Source organism: Macrosteles quadrilineatus, unplaced genomic scaffold (genome assembly GCF_028750875.1).
Source record: "Macrosteles quadrilineatus isolate MER2022 unplaced genomic scaffold, UCM_ALF_1.0 Scaffold_1__1_contigs__length_201487025, whole genome shotgun sequence".
NCBI classification, from domain to species: domain Eukaryota; kingdom Metazoa; phylum Arthropoda; class Insecta; order Hemiptera; family Cicadellidae; genus Macrosteles; species Macrosteles quadrilineatus.
The window spans coordinates 99,009,737-99,035,211 of NW_026542594.1; the positions used below are offsets into that span (position 1 = coordinate 99,009,737).

At 36.3% G+C, this 25,475-nt stretch overlaps 2 protein-coding genes and 2 long non-coding RNA genes across 7 annotated transcripts in view; all 4 read left to right on the forward strand.

Moving 5' to 3' along the window:
• Positions 1 to 3,399, forward strand: part of LOC128994426 (aminoacyl tRNA synthase complex-interacting multifunctional protein 2) — an 87,079-nt gene extending 83,680 nt beyond the window's left edge. For all 3 annotated transcript variants that reach the window (XM_054419027.1, XM_054419104.1, XM_054419187.1), the window contains one exon: positions 3,338 to 3,399. In XM_054419027.1, the coding sequence (XP_054275002.1) occupies positions 3,338 to 3,348 (11 nt within the window). In that variant the 3' untranslated portion in view covers positions 3,349 to 3,399. The remainder of the gene's footprint in view (positions 1 to 3,337) is intronic.
• Positions 3,400 to 4,969: 1,570 nt separating this feature from the next.
• On the forward strand, positions 4,970 to 5,839 carry LOC128999194 (uncharacterized). Its single transcript, XM_054425583.1, has one exon. The coding sequence runs from the start codon at positions 4,970 to 4,972 to the stop codon at positions 5,837 to 5,839; it is 870 nt and encodes a 289-aa protein (XP_054281558.1).
• Positions 5,840 to 12,032: 6,193 nt separating this feature from the next.
• LOC128994608 (uncharacterized) lies at positions 12,033 to 16,800 on the forward strand. Of its 2 annotated transcripts, XR_008490910.1 has the most exons (4): positions 12,033 to 12,070; positions 14,676 to 14,797; positions 15,305 to 15,405; positions 16,621 to 16,800. It is a non-coding gene; the product is annotated as an uncharacterized LOC128994608 (long non-coding RNA). The 2 variants fall into 2 exon arrangements; XR_008490907.1 differs by lacking the exon at positions 12,033 to 12,070 and having other exon boundaries at positions 14,373 to 14,797.
• A 4,328-nt stretch (positions 16,801 to 21,128) lies between these two features.
• Positions 21,129 to 25,131, forward strand: LOC128982398 (uncharacterized). The gene is made up of 4 exons (XR_008489664.1): positions 21,129 to 21,464; positions 22,311 to 22,476; positions 23,394 to 23,504; positions 25,008 to 25,131. It is a non-coding gene; the product is annotated as an uncharacterized LOC128982398 (long non-coding RNA).
• The last annotated feature ends 344 nt before the right edge of the window (positions 25,132 to 25,475 follow it).

Here is a 25,475-nt window from a genome sequence, read left to right on the forward strand (position 1 = left end):
ATTTTGCCGTGATCGCGGACGACGACGATGACGTTTCCGTGACCGCGGGAGACGACGATGATATCTGCTCGGCCGCGGGAAATGTTCATGATTTTGTCGCGATCGCAGACGACGACGATGACGTTTCCGTGACCGCGGGAGATGACGGTGATGTCTAAACAGCCGCGGGAAATGTTCATGATTTTTCCGCGATCGCAGACGACGACGATGTCGTTTCCGTGACCACGGGAAACGACGATGACGTTTCCGTGACCGTGGGAGACGACGATGATATCTGCTCGGCCGCGGGAAATGTTCATGATTTTGTCGCGATCGCGGACGACGACGATGACGTTTCCGTGACCGCGGGAGATGACGATGACGTTTCCGTGACCGCGGGGGAAGACGATGATGTCTACACGGCCGCGGGAGATGTTCATGATTTTGCCGTGATCGCGGACGACGACGATAACGTTTCCGTGACCGCGGAAGATGATGGTGATGTCTAAACAGCGGCCGGAAATGTTCACGATTTTGCCGCGATCGCGGACGATGGCTATGTCGTTTCCGGGACCGCGGGAGACGACGATGATATCTGCTCGGCCGCGGGAAATGCTCATGATTTTGTCGCGATCGCGGACGACGACGGTGAAGTTTCCGTGACCGCGGGAGATGACGATGATGTTTCCGTGACCGCGGGAGATGGCGGTGATGTCGAAACAGCCGCGGGAAATGTTCATGATTTTGCCGCGACGCAGACGATGACGATGACGTTTCTGAGACCGCGGGAGTTGACGATGATGTTTCCGTGACCGCGGGAGTTGACGATGATGTTTCCGTGACCGCGGGAGATGACAATGACGTTTCCGTGACCGCGGGAGTTGACAATGACGTTTCCGTGACCGCGGGAGATGACGATAACGTTTCCGGGACCGCGGGAGACGACGATGATATCTGCTCGGCCGCGGGAAATGTTCATGATTTTGTCGCGATCGCGGACGACGACGGTGAAGTTTCCGTGACCGCGGGAGATGACGATGACGTTTCCGTGACCGCGGGAGATGGCGGTGATGTCGAAACAGCCGCGGGAAATGTTCATGATTTTGCCGCGACGCAGACGATGACGATGACGTTTCTGAGACCGCGGGAGACGACGATGATGTCTAAACGTACGGTATGCAGAAGATTTCATGATCAAAAAAACCAAATTTGCTAGTTAGAATTTTTTATTGCTGCATTATTTCTTTACTTTAAAACACCACATTATTATAATAGGTACTACTTTATGACAAAGACAGGGGTTGGTGTAGTATTATTTAGAGAATTTGGTTAAGCTATAAAAATTGGTATCGGTATCAAGAATCGAGAATCATTTTGGTATCAACACCCACTTATTGTTGAAAAAACTAGTCTTGAAAAATCTGGAATTAGTCTTGAAAAGTCTGGAATTAGTCTTGAATTTGATAATGGAAATAAACTAGACACCCTGAATAAGAAATAATTTAAGATTTGCTGTGATAAAAGGATTTTCTACTGATTTTGTAATGGAACATTATATTGCAAAGCATGACATGATAAAGAAGAAAATCAATTTTAAAATCAGAAAATAACATTGCAATGCAAATACTTATTTGGTAGAATTCAGTAACTCCCAATAAATATGTGTTGTTTGAAATGCAATTTAAAAATGAACAGCTGTTTCATTAAATAGTATATTTCGTACCTAGGGCCGAAAATGAGGTTTTGCCGGCTCGAGATAGTTTTTAAGTTCGAGACGAAGTCGAGAACTTAAATCAATCGAGAGCTGCAAAACCATTTCGGTCCGTGGTACGAACGCTATTTTTCACCACACTATACCCTATTACCACTATTCACCACTATAATAATGCACACTGATAGTCAACACAACTACAAATTTAAGGTTATGTGAAGAAATAATTTGAGGAATCAGCAAAAATGAAAATAAATAGTCGCTAGGCAACGGTGACAATAACACAATTCTATTGCAATGCTATGGATTTTGTTTTTAAGAGTTGTTAGCCTCCGGATTACGTTTGAATATTTATAATGGTTTAAATACCTGCATTCAGTAATCCAATATGCTGCTTGTGGCAACTATAGTTTCGGTTCACAGGGAACCATCTTCAGGCCGTACAAGGCGTCGTTATTCACTTCCATATATGAAGGTCGTCATTTAATAAATAAGTACATAGAACACGAACACACGAAAACGCACATTGACACGAACATTTAACATTAAACTCGGTATTTTTAATGTTAAATGTTCGTGTCAATGTGCGTTTTCGTGTGTTCGTGTTCTATGTACTTATTTATTAAATGACGACCTTCATATATGGAAGTGAATAACGACGCCTTGTACGGCCTGAAGATGGTTCCCTGTGAACCGAAACTATAGTTGCCACAAGCAGCATATTGGATTACTGAATGCAGGTATTTAAACCATTATAAATATGGATTTTGATTGTGTATTTAAAATGCATTCATGTTTTAAGTGAGCGGACAGCTGATTTTGCGGCCCCGGGCTGTAAAAACCTGCTCGGTCCCCAAATTGCGAGGACAGCTGGCATGGCCAGCAAAACGTAACTTTCAGCCACCAATTAACGTACGTAATACAGCCAAAAACATCATAGTGTGGTGAAAAAGTATTATTCACTTGGCCAAAATGTAAACAACTCTGTAGAGGGATCTTTAAAGGCTTCTGGGGCAGAGTCCTAATGGATGTTGCTTAGTTTTTCTTTTGATAACTCATCTACAGACCAAGACCTTTCTTTGGACACCTCTACCAAGTTTCTACGCCCAGCCGTTCTCTCAAATTATCGGGGACAAAGTTTCCAATTAAAAATTTAGATTCCCCCATGTTAATCTTATGGGAGAAACTCCAACTTTGATGGTCTGTGGGGCAAAGCCCGAGGATTTTATAACAGAAATTTGTGAAAGGAAATTTTACACAAAAATACTTTATTTTGACACGTCGTTTGTAAAAATCCGTCCATTATTAACGGAGGAGTAGTGTTTCGTAGAAATCGCCTTCACGTATTATATATAAGGATTAATTACCTATTGGTCTACTTGGACAATTATTACACATAGTTTGGAAAAGGGAGAACGGATATTTACATTTACATACAGATTTAAAAGAAACATTTGTTGAAACTTGAATGACTTTATGGATAAATATCAGTGGAAATATACTAAATTGTTACAGTATCAAGCTGAGTAATGAAGTACTCTCTCGAAAATACTCGAGTACTCGCACACCCCATTAGTAGGCAACTTTTGTAATATAATGGTATGGTAAAGACATAAAACTGAAATTTTTGGATATTGTGTGTTTCAGATGCAGCTTAATACTGATTGTGTTCCTGAGCCTCAAATAATAATAAAAAATTCATACAACTAGTTTTCTTTTTTAACCTGTTTCAAATCATCAAATTTAAACTATGCGCTCTGGAGAGCGTTATAGATTATGCGCTAATGTGTCTTAGAACTAAAGTTAATAATTGCATGCATTTGAATAAACTCTTTTATTAAATACACATTTCGAAACTGTAAATAGAAAGGGTAGACATTGAACTACATTGTTTCATTAATTAATAACAATAGCTGATAATAGAGAGGATAAGGATACTACAATCTCCACCACTTATTAAGAAATTATTTTGTAACATAGTATTTAAGGTAAACTGAAGGTTTATGAGTGTGGGTTCGTATTCGTGGCTGTGGTGGTGGTTTTATGTTCTCTTTAGCTGGTGGTCTGACTAATTTTGGAACTTGTTATCGCGAAAGTACCGGAACTCGCATTGGAGTTTGATTTCGCGGATGTATGGGAACTTGCATAGGAACTTGTTGTCATAGAATGATGGGAACTTGATTACGTAGGCCTACTTCTTCACATTCATAAAAACGGACCTTCTTTACTTTGGTCTTTCGGAGTTGGTCTAAATGACGTCGAAGTGTTCGAGAATCTAGTTTTACGATATAGTGAAGAGTTCATAGTTTCTGTTATATATCACAAAATGACCTTGTATATTTATTATTAAGAGTATCTTACAAAATGAGTTCAAAATAAGTGTGTGAGATTGTAGTATCCTGTATACTCTCCATTATAAGCTGATCTTATCCTATACTCTAATACGAGCTATGTCTGTTTGTCTGTCTGTAATATGTATCTCGAAATCTAGCGGAAGGATTTTGACTAAATTTCGGATTTAGGGACTTACATTGGCCTTAAGTAACTAGTTGATTGAACAAAATAACAAGGGAAAAGTAAACAAAAGATTTGTAACATGTGTTTATAACTAGCCATCCATAGTGTATTAGCAAATAATACAGCAAGGCTGTACACAGGAAAAGATTTTGGGAAGGGGGGGGTCTGGGAAAAAATTTTCAAAATGTAAGTGTCAAGTGACACATTTTTAGGCCGTTTTTAAATCAATAAGAGTTTGGAGGCAAAAAAGTATGGTTTGACTCGGGAATTTTGGAATTTATTTGTGAAAATTAAAGTCTATATACAGGGTGTCTATAAAAAACGTTTCAGGACTTTGGGAAATGAATCCTCATATCAAAATGAAGAAAAAAGTTTATGTGAAGGTATGTCCGAAAATGCATATTTACCCAGTTATCCACCATTTTGTTTTTTATACAAAAATATTTTTATCTGTGAAGTTTTTCATTCGATGATTATGAAATTTTGTAACCATGTTGTGGCGTCAACTTAGCCACATCTGTGATGCCTTTGGTCTATACTTATTTAATATTTATTATGTAACAGCTGTTGCTAGTTTTGTTAAACATTTAGTTTTGACTATGTTATGATACAACACACTTCATCATTTGTTTGTAAATAAAACTTATCAAATATTTGTTCATATAGTGGTGAAATTAATTCATACAGATTAAACATCGCTATATATTGGTGACCCCGAACAACGACAACAAAAAGCACGACATTCCTTCATCAATATTACCAATGTCGCTAGAAGAAATCGATGCTCAATTGGCGAATCAACGAGAGCAACAAGATGAACTATCCACCAACGTTCAGCAACCCAACGACCCTGGTAATGTATCAGTGAATCGAGTTGCAGTAATGCTTCCACCATTCTGGGCCGATCAACCTAGTCTATGGTTTGCTCAGGTAGATTCCCAGTTCGCCATCTCAGGCATCACAAGTGATGACACTCAGTTCCACTACGTCGTTTCTCAGCTTGAAACACGTTACGCTGTGGAAGTAGAGAACATCATCACAAATCCGCCTGCAACGAATCGCTACGCAGTACTTCGTTCGAAGCTTATAGAAAGACTGTCTACTAGTGAAGAAGAATGCGTTCGCCAGTTGATCAGCGACGAAGATATCGGAGATCGCAAGCCATCGCAGTTCTTACGCCACCTACGTACTCTGATCGGTCCAGCCCAACTACAGGACAACATCCTTCGAGCACTCTGGCTTCGTCGTCTCCCTATTAACATTCAAGCGATTATCACAGCTCAAAATGAACTTCCGCTTGATAAACTTGCAGATATAGCCGACAAAGTCATTGAAGTTTCTACAAGAACGCCACAAGTATTAGTAAATGCTACGACAACTCGTGAACACACTCAGTCTAATGACGACCTCACTGCTGCTATTACGAGACGGACGCAAAGGCTTGACGCACTCGAAGTATCCCTCCGGCACGATCGTTTGACCAATCATGACAAGAAAACATCAAAGAACCCGAATCAAGATCAGCACAAATCTACAAGCCAAATTTGCTGGTATCATGCCAAATTTGGTGAGCACGCTTCAAAATGTACTTCACCTTGCTCTTATGCGGGAAACTCCAAGGACGGCCAGTAACAGCGGCGGCTGACTGTCAAGCACCCAGCCGCAGAATTTTTGTTTCGGATCAAAAGTCGAATCTCCGGTTCTTGATCGACACCGGCTCTGACGTATCATGTTATCCAAAACGTCTTCTACAAGACCGTCGCACATCTACAGACTTTGAACTAAGTGCTGCCAACGGTAGTACTATCAAGACTTACAGAACCTGTTCTATGACATTGGACCTAGGCCTTCGCCGTAGTTTTGCATGGCAGTTCACAGTTGCAGATGTCAGTGTTCCAATCATTGGCTCGGACTTCCTCAGTTACTACCATTTGCTTCCTGACTGTCGTTTGTTGCGACTTCACGATGCCAAGACTGGACTTATTACAGGAGGACAACTTTCCGTTACAACTCAAAGTAGCGTAAAATCCGTAGTCACTACTTCTCCCCTCTCTAAAATCTTACATGAATTTCCTGAAATTACTCGCCCTCCAGGATTGCCTCGAGAAGTGAAGCACCAGACAGTACATCACATACACACGACTCCAGGACCTCCTGTATTCTGCCGACCACGACGACTGGCCCCTGAAAAGCTCAAGCTTCCTGGACTTCCAGTCTCTGCGGGGGGCTGATGTGGCGTCAACTTAGCCACATCTGTGATGCCTTTGGTCTATACTTATTTAATATTTATTATGTAACAGCTGTTGCTAGTTTTGTTAAACATTTAGTTTTGACTATGTTATGATACAACACACTTCATCATTTGTTTGTAAATAAAACTTATCAAATATTCGTTCATATAGTGGTGAAATTAATTCATACAGATTAAACATCGCTATAATGTTAACATACACAAGACCTATTATGAAAAAAAATGAAGTTGTTCCGATTGTAAATTTCAAAATGGCGGCCGTTTGAATTTTTATAACTTAAATAACTAAAAAAAAACTAATTCTATGAAAAAAATTCAAGGCTACTTTCTTTTAGCAACATATCAATATTGTATCAATATTGATAACATATCAATATTGTATTTTAGGTTAGTCAGCTATATTTTAGAAAACATCAAATGAAGTAATAAAGTTGAGAATTGCAAGATGTATATGAGAAGACATCTTATTTAATTTAATATCCGTAGAGAAGACATCTTATTTAATTTAATATCTGTAGAGAAGACATCTTATTTAATTTATTATCCGTAAATTATGCGTATTTAAGAAAAGTTTGTATCTGTGAACTGGTAATTTAATAATTAGAAAATCTAATTTTAAATTACCACAAAATATAAATTTTATAAATATAAAATATCTAGCTGAAAAAATGGATATAAAAGCAAAATTTAAACACACAAAGAAGAAGAGAAATTCATGTGCTTTAATACAACAAAAATTTAAACAAAGCAATAAGGAAAACATTCAAACACACTTCAATCAAATTAAGTTACAGAACAAAAAATAAAATCTATACTATTATAAAGAAGAGTCTACTATTATAAAGTATAAAGATTATCATGGTGTCTGTGTGTTTGTATGAGATAAACTCAAAAACTACTGAACCGATTGGGCTAAAATTGCACACAAATGAAGCTACAGCTCCGAGGATACATATAGAACTATTCCTGCTTCGATATTGACCTAGGGCTCTGCCCCGTGGGCTTTCAAAAATTTGACTTGAGAGATTTAAAAGTAATTATTGATTGAGTGTATGCATGGTAACAAAGAACAAACATCAAAAATTAAAAATCTCGACAAGCAAATAACTGTCAAATGAATTTTGATTTCACAATTCCACACAGCTGGTTCAAACATATTAAATACTGCACAAATATTAGAACAGAGAGGGTAAGGATTATAAATTTAAAATAATGATGTCACTAGCCCGAATGTAAACATTATTTAACATTACTTAAATGGAGCTGTCAAACCATATGTTGATGTAATTTCATTAGTATAGGATTCTTTCAGTTACTTCATTTATTAATGTTTATGATCTGTTATACTGAGTCTGTTCTAATATTTGTGAAATGCTGTAATACTATTTTACAGGGAATAATTCATTATAAAAGAAATCATTAATGGATATAGGAAATAATTAAGATTCTATAATCATTGCCGTATCAACCTAGGCCCTTATTCTGAGTTTTATGAGGTTTATTTTTTTAAATATATTTGTGTAAACAGTAATATAATTCCCCTGCCACAGCAAACCTAAAGAATGAGTGAATTTCCATTTGTCTGATTATAATTTCACGAAAATTTGTTAGAATGTTACCTTGTTGACAGGGTTGGAACTATTGTGATAGCTTTTCGTTTACAGTGCAAACCAATAAACACATTCTTTTATTATACCTTAAAATCTATCATTGGTTTTGTATCGTAGGTAACCTAAATAAGTATTTACAGTATGAGTTAACAAAAACTTACTATTATCAAGTTAAGTAATACAGTTAAATTTTGTTTCTAAATTAAATGGTACGAGTGAAACCATTTGGCATTTTCAAAGAACCAACATTGTCTCTTTGCATACTGACCCCGTTGCAAGGCACGGGTATAGCTGCTAGCAAATACGAATAGTAGGGCTGGTTGCAGTAGCGCCAGCCAAATAACAAGCGACCGGCGCTACTAATTGTGACCAACGGGATTGATTTATTTAGCATCTTATATAAATTAGAGTTAATCATTTACTAACATAAATTCTTCTTTGTACATCAATTACAATTCCATAATACCCCCGCCGCAGCAAACCTGCAGCCTAAGAAAATTTCCGTTTGTGTGACTTTATTTTCAATTAAATCTAATTCAATAACATTAGGTTTAACGAGTACCTAGGTTTGCTGCTACAGGGAGGGTAACAAAGTATGATTTTTAGGAAAATATTATTAACTTAGTATAAAATAAATAATTTTGTCAAAGTTTGATAAAAATATATCCATAAACAAGCAATATTACAACAGTTTACTTATCCTACTAATATTAAAAGTAAGAAAGTTTGGATGGATGGATGCATGGATGGATGTTTGTGACAAGTAAACGCGAAAAATACTAAACCGTCAAGGTTGAAAATTGGTATGATGATGATGATAGCTGACATTCCTGATTAACATATAGACATATTCTTACCTCAAAAATCCTTTCGGGCTCTGCCCCAGTGGCTCTGGAGTTTCTCATGTCAACCTTATGTTATGAGTATTCATATTTAAAGGAATTAAAGAATGTTGTCAGCCATTTCATCAGCACAAGTTGGTTCCGTGATATTAAATAGCATTAGAAAGTTATAAGGTTTACCTACAGTGTGCAGCACTATTATGTTTTTTGCATTTATAACAAGAGCTAATTTGAACCAACTAGCAACAAAAAGTTGTGGTACACAATGAGAACTTAACTTTTTTCTATGGTTTAGGTGCAGTGTTAGAACATAAGGTCTATGGTAGATGTGTGCTACACTATAGGAAACCTTATAAATTAAAAGACCAAACTTTCTTAAACCGTGTCCTCTCCCATAACTGCAGTAAGCATTTTATAGTTTATACTTGTGCCAACCCCGTACGAAGAGCGGGTACTCTGCTAGTTATACATAATAAAACCAACAAACCTACAACAACAACACAGCAAACATATACAACACATCTGGTATCTACTTAAATGCTCTGACTGTGACAGCTACTACATTGGACAAACCTATCGAAATTTTAAAGTTAGATTCAACGAACACATAAAAGCATATAAATTGAAGAACCAAACATCAATAAAATCAAATTTTGCAGATCATTTACTAAATTCCAAGCATAAGTTTACTAATTTTGATGAAAATTTAACAATATTAGAAATTGAAAAAGACATAGCAAAATTTCATGTAAAAGAAGAAATTAATATTTAAATCGAATATATAAAATAACTTACAGTGATTCCAAAATTAAATAATCCAATATATGAAACAATAGCAAAATTGAGAAAATATTAATGAAAATAAATACAAACATGTCATATAGTATGTAAATTAATCAATGAAGATAAAATTATGTTACAAATTAGACAAGTTTTATAATATCATATGCTATTTATTTATTTACATATTTTATTTTGATTTTTGAGTTCGCGAACCAGCATGATCGGACCATAGGAACAGAGTTTAACGTTTTATGGGGTAAAAATGGGGTTTTCTCATTTTTTACCCTTAAAACACAAAATTTATCAATTTTTCTTCAGACCTTTTTATAGAGCTTAAAAAACAAATAATTTAGTATATCAAAGTGTTTTTGTATGGTGATTGGTTACAGAGAAAATTTAAAAAGTTGTTAATTTAAAATTCCCATGTTATTATTATGGAGAATATTGTAAAATGTTGTAGTTGGCTTGTTTATGGATATATTTTGATCAAACTTGGTGGATAAAAAAAAAACCCTAACCCAGATGCAAAACGAGATAAAGAAGCACTAAAATCAATCAGAGAAAAATTAATTGAAAATAACCCCTATGAAAAAGTTTATATATGGCCATATATAATTTTTTTTGTCCGGTTATATTTGGTTTTGGACCAAATATAACCAGATACGATCATATATGGAATCCCCCATACATGGACATTTTTTCATAAAAAATATATAAATGAATAAAAAAAATTACAATTAAACATATTTTTACATCAAATGGTATCAACTATGCATTAAAACTATAATAAAAATTTTAAACTCAAAAATTTCAAAAGAAAACTTTCAAACATCCGACCGAGGGTCGAACCCAGGACTCGAGCGTGAGAGTCCGCCCCTTAAGCCACTACACCACAACCGCTTCGTGTAAGTTAGCTCACGGATACCCCATTACAAATAATAGTAGCTGTATTTGGTCTCGTAAACAAGACTTCTTTGACACTTTATGTAATTTGAAGAATGTTATCTATACTTATTTAATACGCAAGCAGATTTTTTGTGACAACTACTCCTCCGAAACTACTGAACCAATTGTCATGTTTTTGGTGTCGTTGGAAAGAGCGTAACGTGAAGTTGTGCAGGAAACTTTCTTTTTAGGGAAATAATGAGAGAGTGAGGCCCTGGAGCCCTTTTAAGTTTTGTATTTCTCCATAAGATTAACATTGGAAACAAAAATTGTTATGAAACTTCAGCTGTTGTCAGAAATCAAAAGTGAGAAGAAGAGCATATGTTAATTGTAAACAGTCAATAAGTTTGCTAATTTAACAAGTTTGCTAAAGATATTTGCTGACTTGGTTGAAATTCGTTTTAAAATAACGAATTGCTCGAATTCGAGCAACAGGGACACTAGTTATTAATATAGCCTAACTAAGTGACATTGATATTTGATAGCAAAGGTCCCACATAGCACAGAATATTTATTTGATATCAAATAAACGTTCAATATATCAAACTATGTCAAATCAAAAATTTGATATTTATTTGATATTCATTTAATGTTCAAAATGTCAAAGTCAAACAATATCAAACTTTGAATATTTATTGTATCTTCAAAATATCAAAGTCAAATAACATCAAATTTAGAATATTATCTAAATATTCTTATTGTTAAAATTTTGATTTTCTCTTTGAAAATTTCCAAATATACTAGTTTTAAAAAATTTTAGATTTAACTTTTTAAATTTTTTAGAGTAAAGAATTAGTCCCCAGCCTACAGGGGCCCATTTCATAATAAACTACAAGTTACAACTTGTAACATGGAGGTCGGAGGTCAATTATCTCAAAATAATTAATAATAGGAAGGAACACTGAACACTGTAATTTTTAATTAATTGATGATGGATTTTGATTTTTCGCGGGGGGGGGGGGGTTGTTGGAACATCTGATATTTTTCTGAATCTAGGCTTACTACACATTTCAAGAAGAGTGAATAGGAAACACAGCTTTTTTAAAAGTTTTGTTTATTAATAAAAAAGTCAAACTCTTAACGATTGGCCTTATCATTTTATTTTTACTAGTAAATTAAACCAAACGTAAATTTAAATTTTTTTAAGTGTAATATAACTCTAAAAATATGTTAAGTATCTAGTTTGAGCTTGACCTGGCCCATTCGTATGAAAGGAAGAGAGGAAGACTGAAGACAAAACACCAACTTAATTCTACAGCGGTCGCAATGAGGGGAGGACTCGTAGTAGGACGATGACGTCATTAATTAGTTCAAATTTGTTCCACGGGCAGCACTCTAGTCAGGTAGCCGACACCGTTATGACGTCATCAACTTTACTTTTTTTTAGGCTTGATGTTGGTTGATACATCGATCGGTGCAGCAGAAGACAAGAGTTGAGTATTAATTTTAGTATTTTTATTATAATTGCAAGATTTCTGTTACTACTGACACTAACTTGCTTTGTGCTGCTTATTATCAGTTAGGCATAGTTCATAGTTTGAATTGGCATTACTTACAACAGTATTTATTATTGCAAGATTTCTGTTACTAAGTTACTGACACTAACTTGTTATTTGCTACTTATTTATCAGTTAGGCATAGTTCATAGTTTGAATTGGCATTTGAAGGCATTACAACAGTAAGTTATTTAGAACTTTCAGCCTCATGAAGGTCTCATCACCTAAACAAGGTATTGCTGGAGCTGCCTGCTTTTTGCTGTCTTGTAATGCGGAGCCGATTCTAACAGTAGCGAAATTGTTAAAACTTTGTATTGTATTTTCGGAAATAAAGACAGTGCTTTATACAAACTGTCTTGAAGATAAGGCAAATACTTACTTAACTTAGGCCTATTAAGTTACAACTTAGGTTTTAATCGTAGGCCTAACTGACGGATGTGGTTCAGATTTTATGAAATGCAAGTGGCTCGTCAAATGTTCTTTTATAAAATAAATTACCAGGGCCTAAAATTAAGAGTAGGCTCTGGCAAAGTATATACACATTTAAATTGTTTCAGGTAACATATAGGGCACGAACACTTGTCGGTAAGTATACCTTAATACCTCCTTCTTCGTCTTTTACCCACAATGTGGGATTGACAGCGTCACTTTAACACGATTACTAATACAAAAAACAATATTTACAACTATTTACATACTTCCGGCAGGCTACAGGCTTCTTAAATCATCCCCTAAATACTCTGAGATATCGTAATAGGCCCGGCTCTTGATGAAAGTGGTTAACACTGCCTCAAATGTTCTCAAGTCCAACAACTGGATATGTCGTGGCAGCTTATTGAACAGACTTATGGCTGACACACTATAACTAGCCTGGGTCCTAGATAGTCGCACCCTTGGTACATCAAGCTGATGGCGCTGCCTGGTGTTATACTGGTGGACGTCAACACGAGTGGTGAAGGTTGTTATATTAGCCCTAACGTGCACCAGACAGACAAGTATGTAGTGGCCAACTACAGTAAGCACACCAAGTCGTGCAAAGAGGGGTTTGCAATGAGCACGATACTCACTCCCAGTAATGATCCTTAATGCACGCTTCTGGAGCCTAAGCACTTCAACAACCTTTGGCGAGTGTCCCCAGAGAAGAAGACCATAGCTGACATGGCAGTGAAAGAGAGCATGGTACACCATCACCAAATATGCCTCCGTTACACAAAATTTCAGCTTGAAGAGGAGGAAACAGATCCGTGAGAGTCTGTTGGTGGTCTGGTCAATGTGATGTATCCAGCTGAACTTCCCATCAAGAACAAATCCAAGCAATTTAACTGGATCTTGAACACCAGGCTGATCTCTGGAGAGGCTGCAGATGATGTGCTGCGTCTTATCCTCGTTTAGTTGGAAGCAGTTTGCCAGAAACCAGACAGTTGTATCTTCAAGACGCTGTCTGGAGATGGCCAAAGCTTGATCGATGTTCGTACCAGCTGACAGGAGAGAAGTGTCGTCTGCAAACATGAGGGTAGTGCCAAGGTTGTCGAGATCGTTGATCATGATGAGAAAAAGGGTAGGCCCAAGCACTGAACCCTGGGGGACACCAAAATCAACTGGCAAAGTGCTGGAGACAGCTCTACCAACTGCAACGACCTGCGAGCGCCGTTCGAGGTAAGTACTCAGGATGGCAAGAGCGGCATCCCTGATCCCATAGAAGTGGAGTTTCCTTTTCAAGATGGAGTGGGAGACACAATCAAATGCTCTACTGATATCACAGAGAGTCAGAGAGAGAGCTTGGTGGTTTTCAAATGCATTTTCCACGCTTGCAGCAACTTTTGCAACAGCATCAACGGTTGACCTGCCCTTACGGAAGCCAAACTGCATATTCGAGAAGAGGTCAAGTCCCTCAAAAAATGCTTCAAGCTGGGGTTTTATGGTGGCTTCTACCACCTTTCCGAAGACAGGAGTTATGGAGATGGGCCGATAGCTATTAAGCCTCTGGTGGTCACCCTTCTTGTAAATAGGGACAGTTTTCGAGGTCTTCAGAAAGTCCGGGAAGACGCCACAACTAAGGCAGTCGTTGACAGCAGCAGCAAGTGGAATGGCGATGGCATCAATAGTTTTTTGAAGTATGTAGGTAGAAGCTACATACTACATGTTTTAAGTTAGCATAAAACAGTTTGATCGCAAGGGATGGATGAAGGATGAATAAATTGTATGACTAAGCCGATAGTGAGTTTGATCCAGGAAGCTCTGCGGGTGTCAGTATAAACTGGCTGTAGAACGACAAAGTTACTGAAGTGGCTCATTCAACTATGTCTAAAATGAATTAAAAATGGCTAGCGGACATGCATGTTTGGTTACATTAAGTCAAAGCATTATCTTGATCAATTTTAAGACTAAGTTAACTCACCTTTCACCTCTTTGAGACAAATGATATATGTTAACCCGATGAACTTGACCACCATTTTACCTAAAATTTATAGCCTATGCCTCGGCAAAAAAAATCGATAACTTATGTTTAACTTACACTAAGTTATTATTGTCTTGTTACAGATTCCTTGAAGGTGGCTCAACAAAATGCAAGGCATCAAAAGTAACATCTGATCAGTACGGTTCAAGAAGAAACGAGTGTTGAATTCTGATCTTTGTTTTAAATCAAGATTACACCTTATTTGGTAAGAACAGTTAATATATTATTTTGTAATCATATCCATGTGTGCATTAATGTCAATAGTGATAAGTCAACGGTAGTCTCTTGCTGGATCCCTTTTGGCTTAGCCAATCAAATACGAGATCACTGCAATGGTCAGAGCCGCTATCAATTTTTGCTGAAGCATCTGACAGTCAAGGCTTTCCTATAGTTTAATGATAGTTGGTTTACAAGTATGTACCAACATGTATTTGGGAAAAATTAAATCATGTTTATTCCAGCTAGAGAAGATTTAATTTACCATTTTAATAAAATTGTAGGCTATTGCAAAGCTATCCTCTTGAAAATGTTTCTTCAGGTAGTCACTCGTCACATTCAAAAATATGTAGGCTGCCTATAGACTATAGAGGATCAAGTAAATGTTTACCTAAATTTGTTAATGCCAACAACTTTTTTAGATTTATTTTTGATTTTATGATCTTAATCTTAATTCAACCCATCACTAACAAATTTGTGTTATTTTTATGTTTAGACTCATGCATCTTCGGCTAAAGCGACAGACCCTGAGTTAGAGGCAGTTAATCAAAGACTGGCTCGGACAAGCCAAATCAAGAGGTCTGAGCCAAATACAAGGTAAGTCTTAGTAGTGGTAAGTGAGTAGGCTTTTATAGTACAGTAGAACTTAGCTTATTCGAATTTCAGAGGAAAGAAAATATATTTCGAACTATGGGAAGTTTAAAATGTAGAGAGTTTGATTTATAGAGGTCAGAAAAATAAAATTTGAATTGTGGAGGTCCCAGTTTTAAGTGTGGAGTTTGAGAGAATGGAGACTAATGAACACATCTTGGGGGTCGGATTGTCAGTTCATGTTTCAACAAAGATATTTTTTGTCTTACGGTAATGCAGTTCGAATTGTAGAGGTTGACTTCGAATTTTTGAAGTAACAGTTTTAATTGTGGCAACAAAATTCAAATTGTAGAGGCTGTATTAAGCTTAAAACTACTTTGTACTATCGGTATATTATTTTTTTAATTTTAGAGGTTTTGTGAGGGGAACAGACAAACATTTCTAATTATATAGGTTTTCGAATTAGCGAGGTTCTACTGTATAGGTACAGTTTATGACTTGGCATAGTGAAAAATATAACACTTAAGTTCCAGAACATAAAAAATTGACGATGAATGTTTTTTACAGAGTGAAAATTATTTCAAGTGTTGCAGTCAGAAGAGATGTGTCTATTCTGTTTCTTCCTCTCTAATATAGTTATTTGTGCAACTAGTGAGAAAAGGGAGCAATTGACTCACTCGAGAGAAATACTTACTCACGAGCCGTAGGCGAGTGTGGAATGGTTTCTTGAGTGAGGCAATTGCACTTTGCACTCGAGTTGTACATTATATTTTTCCTACAGTTACCATAAAACAAATAAATGGTAAAGAAATGTGACATATTTTTACACAGAAGTGAACTTTTAATATTACATTTAATGATACAACAGCTGACCAGCTGATTTACAGCCAGTGCTGCCAACGTATTTTGCGCGCATACGACCTTGTCTGCATGTTACACGCTCACTATTTCGTGCCTTCACGTTGCAAATCTGGAGTGATTGAGACAAAGTAATTAGAGTGAGACAATGTTAACATTGTCTCACTGATGAGCGAATTGGCCACTTTGCTTTCTAAAATCAGTGAGAGAACATGTACATTGTTAGGTAACTGTAGGAAAAATATTTTGCCAACAGCCGATCAATTTGTCAATGTTTTAAATCTATGCCAGTCTACAGACCAAAAATATTGTTACAACAATGTACATTGCCATATTGTACTATAGTTTTTCAATTTTTTTTAGGAACAAATGGGACAATATTCCTGGTTCTGGAGCCAAGCAACACCCAACACTTGGAAACAAAGACCAAGGATAGTTATTTTTAATTTAACAATTTATTCTTTTACTTTACAAAATTAACACCTAAATTTTAAAAGCTAGCTTTGGAAAATAAATATGTGTGTTTTAAAAATAAAACTATATTTCAACAACTCTTTTGTTTCAATTGATTAATATTTACAATTTGTCCAAGGTAGGCCTATATTGCTATTTTTGGTTTAAGTAGTGAGAAAATATTAGTCTTAAGATATATTTATGTGACCCTATCAAGCATATCGAATGTATTAAGAGAATTAACTATCACTGTAGGTGGCACGATCAGACCTAGACCCGGGACTGATATACTTTTTCATTTTGATGTCCTTAGAGGCCAAAAAAACTATTCATTCAAATTGTTATATATATATAACAACTATATATGTGTCCGTGAACGTGATAACTCAAGTAATTTTGTCTGGATTTGGCTTGAAGGTGTAGGGCAGGATAAACTTGAATGAGTTCCCGAACCAGCATGATCAGACTATGGGAACAGGGTGTTATGGGGTTTTTCTAATTTTTGACCCTCAAAACATAAAAATTCCCAATTCTTCTCTAAACCATTTTGAATAGCTTAAAAATATAAAAATAATTTAGTACATTAAAGTGTTTGTACAATTATTGGTAACGGAGAAAAAAAAAAATTCAAAATTTCCTTGTTAATCTTTTGGAAGATACTGTAAGTAAACTGTTTTACGTAGTTTGATTGCTTAATGCTTATGGATATATTTTGAGAAGAATCTGGCAAAATAGCAGGAATCCAATTGATAAACATTTTAATAGGTCATCTTAACATTTAAAGCGGTTGTTATATAATATCAATAATCACTGGTATGAGAAGTACATCAGTGAGAAGTACCCGATCTCTATCACCTATGGCGAAGCCTAAGATTATTAACTATGGGGAGTGGGTCACCGGAAGACTGTCCCCCGGACAACTACCCCCCCCCCCCCCAAGCAGGTTCCTACGTCATGTTAACATCAGAGATCGGGAGGGGGGAGAGTTTTCCAGTCACGGAAACACAAGTTTCGTTGTCAAACTGTTCTAATATCAAACGGAATTACCCAAATTAAAAATTACTATTACATAGCATCATATTTTGCTAAGGGGGTGGATAGCATTCCAGTCGCGAACACGGCTCCCATATTGGTAAGTTGGCAGATTTCGCGACGTCTTGTTTCACCGGGGGAGCCTGCATTTCCTGGTGAGTTATGAAACGACCTAAGCTTTAAATTAACTTTTTTTTAAAGTCTAATTGCCTGGGCCAAATGTAACACAGAGAAGCCTTTGCTCAATACTTTGAGGATGTGTTCAAATCAAATGCAGAAGTAAACAACGAGGAAGAGATATTTGAGTATTTGTAGTCTCCATTACAACTTGACTTCTCATTGCAGAAGTAAATATCATCGTAGGTGAAATCAATCATCGTCAACGATCTTCATTCTGACAAGGCTCCTGGTTACAACCTCATAACTGGCAAAATATTTATAGAGCTTCCACAAAAAGGAATTAAGTTTTTACCATGTTATTTAATACAATGTTAAGACTGGAATATGTACCAGCTCATTTCTAAAGGGTACAATCAATTGTCATCCCAAATCCTGGGAAGCCTCATGAACAGGTAAGTTCATACCGACCTAAGTCTTTTACCAGTAATTCCCAAGGTATTTGAACTGGGTTCCCACAAAAATATCTTAAGTGACGTGAGTGTATTAACAGAATTCCCTGACGGAATTCTGTTAATTTCCCTGACCACAGCACATTTTAGGTACTGTGAGTTCTCAATATTTAGGTATAAGCTTTGACTATTATCCAATAGACAATGGTATAAGGTAAGTATTTATCGTTTAAAAAACTACTTATTTTTATTTAATACGGCCTCCGCCATTACACCTAATTTTAGTGAATTTTCCAAATGGGGAATAAGCTGTTGCCGCAGGTCTCTTGATAAGACCTAGACCACCAACCGATTTACTTTTTTGTTTTGACAAATTTGTTTATTTCATATTAAGCGTTCAAGATTTGAATAAAAAACACTCATTTTATTTTCTGTAGCAACACACCAACCTATTGTTGTGCAGAGTGTGGGAAACCTTTGTGTCAGTTAGATTCAGGCCCACTTTTATAAACGGGCAGACTGCGCATATGCCCAGGGGCACCGGAGGTTTAGGGGTGCCCCCCAACCACCGCCCGCCCGCACTAGGAAAAAAGGGGGCGCTGCTTTTGGGTTTGACCAGGGCTTCACTGACCCTTAACGCTGCCCTGGTTAGACTAATGTATCGGCAATCCTAAAATGCTATGGGAAGGAAGGGAAGAGGGAATTAGGTCCACGAGGTAGGAAGGGGAAAAGGAAGTAGTGAAGGCTAGCAGTGCAGAGTGGGAACCGTTTGTGGCAGTTACATTAAGGTCATGGAAGGAAGGGAGAAGGTCCACGACATAGGAAGTGGTGAAGGAAGTAGTAAAGGTGCTGAGTGTGGGAACCGTTTGTGGTATTAAGATTAATGTATCGGCTATCCTAAAATGCCATGGGAAGGAAGGGAAACAGGTCCACGACGTAGGAAGAGCTGAAGGAAGTAGTAAAGGCTAGCAGTGCAGTGTATGGGAACATTTGTATTTTGTATTATATCCATAAACATTTTTTTATATTTATTGTTTCATTAAAAACCATGAAACATGATTGCTACGCTCAACTGGTTTTCACTGCTATAAAAGCAAACCTAGTTTTCAAGTCGAGGCTTGCTTTTTATTAGAACATTAGATGCTAACTTACAGTATTTCCACAGACTATATCTGGCATCTTAGTTTCAGATCAATTCTGACCAAGTAGGCAAGGTTTTTAAATTTATCTATCAACTGATTTGTTAACAACTCAAATGATTAAGTTAGGCCTAAGTTAGATAGCCTTAATTCAAAGGCTTCGAGCTTGTTTTTTAATGTTAACCTAGTTTTTTTTTATTTTACTGGTTACAGCCAAGTAGTTATCAAAATTAATTGGGATAGCTCTAAGTGTAACCAACTAAGTTACTGACTGGATGTTATTGAAATGAAATCGTTAGGCCCTAAGTTATGCATACATCATTTAAAATTTAAAGGTGTTTTGTCACAGTGTCATATTTTCACTAATGTAAATGTCCCACACCCACAGTTAAAAATAGTTTTAAGGCCTAACTTACTTGAGTTTAAGAGCTAACTTAACTTATTAAATTAATAAATTATGTTCACTTAATTACTCTCAAGAGTTAAACTGACGTTCTAACATCCACTTAACTTAATTAATCAAACTGTAGGCCTAATTATTACAAAAAACCTTATTGCAAGTAAATTAATGCTTCTTAACCTAACTCAACAGTTGACAAATCAAGTAGCAGACGAATTTGATTACGCCTGCTCTCTGTCTCTCCGCTCGCGAGTCGCGAGAAACGGTGACGTCATCATCTTCATCCCGGGTCTGTCTGGCGCGCCGCTTGTGGAGCAAATTTGAACTAATTAATGACGTCATCGTCCTACTACGAGTCCTCCCCCCATCGCGACCGAATTCTACAGCAAACAAAACAACAAATCATTACATTACAAATAGTGATGGGCGATACGGACGCGTATCGCGATACAGCGATACGATACGTATCGGAAAAAAATATCGTATCGCCGTATCGAATCGGGCGTCTGTATCGCGATACGCGAATCGTATCGTCAAAAATATCGAAAAACGATACGTATCGTATCGTTTCCCCCCTCCCCTACCTAACCTAGAAACGGCAAATTTATATAAGTACCTGGGGACCAAGCTTTGCTCGGGGGAAATCATTAGTTTACTCTGAAAACAGTCTTAGTATTGCAGATACATTAATCCATTTCCACACTCCACACTGCTCGCCTTTACTACTTCCTTCACAACTCCCTACGTCTTGGACCTGTTTCCCTATCCTTCCCATAGCATTTTAGGATTGCAGATACATAAATGTAATTGCCACAGACAGTTCCCACACTCTGCACTGCTATTGCTAGATAGCACGCTATAGTTCGGCCGCATAGAAAACGACCTGCGTGCTAATGCTAAACCAATGCTAGAGGAGGTCGCTTTCTAAGCGGCCGAACTATAGTGGAAATGGACTGGACTGGGATGGGACTGGTACATTATCAAGTAAAAACCAAAAATACAGACGTAAAAAACTCCTATTTCAAACTACGCATCCACAGAGTACAGATTTTGCAGTTTGCTCGGCCTGCGCAAAAAAAGCTTAAAAATATCGTTTTGACATGAATCGTATCGCTCTATGTGCCGATATAAATACAAATATCGTTTTAGGCGATACGATACGTATCGTTTTTCAAATATCGTATCGAAATATCGTATCGTCCCTCGCGTATCGCGATATTCCGATACGATACGATACGTATCGCACATCACTATTACAAAACAAATTACAAAATCCGTCGCGCGCGGCGCGACCAGTGGTGGCCAGTTTACTCACGGTGTGGATTTATTTATTTATTAACCAACAAATTGCCCATTTTGAGGGAAAGTACACGATTTATGTAAAATGTACCTATGACAACTAACTTGTTGAGTAGGCTACACAAGTAGTGAAAATAAACTATGGAAGCAACAAGAGTATCAAGATTCAAGAACAAGACATAACCTCAAATCAGTTAACGTGTGCTGATATTTTGTTTAGTGTGTGTCACTGTTAGTTTAGAGTTGTTATTTTTGTGACTGGGTATTGGCATAACCTACACCGAACATCTTTTCACGTTTTGATCCTTGGAGTATGTAAGTATAAGTCACTATACCTAGTAACATAGACGTATTTTAGGCCTTGTCCTTACCTAGACCTAAGTTAAGCTACTGTACAAATTAAATTGGCCAACTTATCATTCCTAATGCCTTAACTTAAGTATAAATAGATAAATCTGAAACCTCAAAATAGGCAATCTGTTTTAGAGGAAGTATTTTTCTGCATACTAATTAGGCCTAGGCGTAAGCTACTAAGTTAGGCGGCTTGCTTAGTTCTTACTGAACCAGTAGTTTATTTAGCTTCAAAGGGCAACTTCCGGATGAAAATAGTGTTCAATATATAGGCTAGTAAGTAGGACTAACTTACTGGTTTACAAGGCAAATGGAATACCATACTGTGTTGTAATACCTTGTTAGGCTAATTTTGAAATATTACTAAGTTATGTGGGTTATATTTTACGTCAGTCACTAACTTAAGTTTATGTAAATTCACCATCAAGAATAAGTTAACTTAATTTAGGCTAGCCTAGGCCTAACATATTCTACCTCAACCAGGTTACAATTTACCGGTATTATAAAAGAAATAGCCTAGCCTATTTGAAATCCATTTTCCTTTTAAACTGAATTGGGGTACACTTCCGTATCTGTTGTCAAAAACAACTGAATGAACATAGGCTATAACGATCGATATTTTAATTTGGTTGTTTTTGACAACAGATACGAAAGTCTACCCCTGTATTGTCTCTTAGTCTTTTGTATTTTAGTTGTTGTCTGCTTCCTTTACCAACCAATGATTAGGCCTAACTAATCTTGATACATATTTAGGCCAGAGAAAGGTATGCATGAATTTAACTAAAAGTAGTTTTCTCTCCATTGTTTCAGTTGATAACTCTGCAGCTTTGGTGGAAGTTATTATTTGGTAGCAGTGAATAATTTGCCTACGGTACCAATTCTCCCGAGTGACAAAGTGGCTGTCTAGCAGCCTGTAGGCTGGGAAGGAGGAATAAATTTTTCTTTTGCAATCTGCATCTGAAGCCAGCTATCTTGCGTAAGTTTTTTTTTTTATATTTACAATCAGACATTAATAATAGGTAGACATACATATATTTCAATTAGGTTTTCTCAAAGTTAAAATAAGTTAAAATAAAGTTTCAATCTTAGGTGTTTTTATTTCAATTTTTCTGTTTGATTCGCCATGACTGTGTATGTCTTTTTTGCCATAACGGGTACAGTTCCGCAGAGAACCTGCGATATATTATCGGATGAATAACATTATATATTAATAATTATCCGATTCAATACATCGTTCCCTATGTTTTTTCACTATGTAAACATCAAATTGAGTTATGATTTGCAGATTTGGTGAATTGGTTTTGCAATATTAATATCAAATCAGATATATATACCGTCCGATAATATATCGCAGGTTCTCTTAGGAACTGTAGATAAGTTAGGCTCTACCACCAAAACACAACCTAATTCATGATAGGTACCTATTGGGTAATAACGTAGCCTAAGGTTCATCACACAGTTAAGAGAGTTTCTCTTTTTTGTGACCCACTTATATAGGAAGTCTTTGATTTACACTATATAAATATTCCGGCAGTGCTAACTTGTGTAAAAGAAAACTGTATTAGTTGAATTTGTTTAAAGGCACACATAGGCCTATACACACACCAAACTACATCCGACCGTTGCACTCATTTCAGTCAGTGCTCACCCCAATATTTGTCCGTTCAAGTGACTGAGGATTACTTTTACCACTACCTAGGTCAAAATTTTCAATTTTCAGATTTAGATTTAGCTTTAACAAGGCTACTCAAAAGAAGCAAATGCCATCAAAATATAAAATAGATTTCACTAACAATTTAATATGTGTACCTAGTTGTAGGCTATCCTGGGTGTTGATCAGGAAAATTAAAATATATACAAATTCTAGTGCTAATACTAATCTCTTTTATACAGAGGCAGAACCGGTACGCAAGAACACTAGGATCGTGGTGTAATGGAAATATATGTTGTTGCTACTATAATCAAGAATTGGCTTCGCCCAGCAAAGTTTAGGATTGATGCAAGGTAAATTTATTGTGTTATTTATAATTTAGGTTAAAGAAAAGATTGCTTATCTAATTACCTAATATAGAACTTAAAATTAACAGATTAGGCCGACATCTAACTACTGTGATGTTTTCTTTTCAAATTGTGAATTTTCAGCGACAGGCTATGCAAATGAGCAAAACTTAATCTGCGGTTTTATCCATCTCTTTTTTCTTTATTGTCAAGAACTCAATGCCTTATCGACAAATTTAATTATAAAGTACAGGTATAGTAAAAAAATAGGTCTTAAAAATGCCTAACGAACGGGTCTCCAACCTACAGCCTGTGGGCTACATCCGGCCCTCGTGCAGTTTTATTCCAGCCAGCAGAAAGCCAGCATACGTTTTTGAAAATTATTTTTTTTTATAGCAAACACCAATTATATTCTCCCACGATTGCGTAAACACGTGTGGTCAGGTGGTCTCAGCTATATCGTGATCATCTCCCTTGATCTCGCCAAGACTCACGAGCATATTATACTGCAGTCTCGACGGTGCCGTGATTGTCTTTTGCAATCCCAGCAACACCCTTCATTGTTGACCGTGATTTCCTTGAGGTGTAAAAAGAGAACTTTGTCAATGAATGCAGGCTCAGCCATGGGATATTTATTTACCTCGCGGCTCATACCATAATTAAGAGCAATTAACTGTCTCTTCCCCATTCAACAAAATTTGTGTACAATACCCTGTCTCCAAGTTGCCAGGTTAACGTATTTAAATAGGAACATATTAAATGTCTCTCACTTGCTAATTTTTTCTCAATAGGCCTAGGGGAATATTAGTAGTAGTCAAGTAGCGGCAGATTAATTTAAATAAATATATTTTTAATTGATCCTAATTGGCAGAACTACAAATTGAAATCTTAAACTAGCTGACATTTTAAGTGTCAAATTTATAGCCTATTCTCACTAAAAAATCATTGAACTTTTTGTCAAAAATTTAGCTTAGAATGTGATTAATTCTTAATTGCACATCTTTCGTTAGAATTGACGTATGCTCAAAAAAACTTTTTACCTTCTCCATGGCTGCAAACCTAACCTTGTTAAATCTAATCTTCATTCAATTTTTATCTTGTATATTTTTTTATATTATCAGCAAGTTAGGTTAGCTTATGACAGTTTAATTTTATAATAGAATGCTCTCATTTTGTCCGTAGTAAACCTTAATTCAATTTTTTCACAATCAGCAAGTTTGGTTAATTTGGTTAGGTTACGACATTTTAATTTTATAATAGAATGCTCTCATTTCGTCCGTATCACAAAAAGCCTTTACCTTGTGACAAACGACAACTACAATCGCATCGATAGTAGATGATGTTGTGATTTGATAGAGTAGCGAACAATTAACGTTAGTCGCTAAATCGGTGGCGTTTTTAGACAAAAAAGTGCTCACCGAGGAAAAAGGGTTGGAGACCCCTTGTCTAACATATTATATTTTATCTATAGCTGTCTTAGAAAATAACTCTGTTGAACCTCTTTTACAGGAACAATAGAAAACTCAAGAAGGCCATTTGGGAGATGAAGAAGACCAGAATTATTTTTTTTGTAAATTGTACATATCTTTTTTATATTTGTGTTTAAATAATTTTTAATTAAACTTATTTTATCATACAAAGTTTTTTCTTTAAAATGTTTTCCTTGAATGCAATTTTGTTTTAAACAAATATGTTTTGTGATACTTTTGTTAATGTTTTGTCAAATAAGAAATATATATATATATTTACATTTTTGGGTCACCCAAGAACTTTAACAAACTACCTATAACTTCAGAATAATAAGTCAAATCAAGGTAAGAACAGTAAAGAAGTCTGAACTGATATTATTTTAATCGCCATGAAATTTGAAATGTGAAAAAATGCAACCTAATTCTTCTAAACATATTTTACCAATAAATGTATGAGACATTTATTTGATATTCAATTTAATATTTATTTAATGTCAAATTAAGAGAG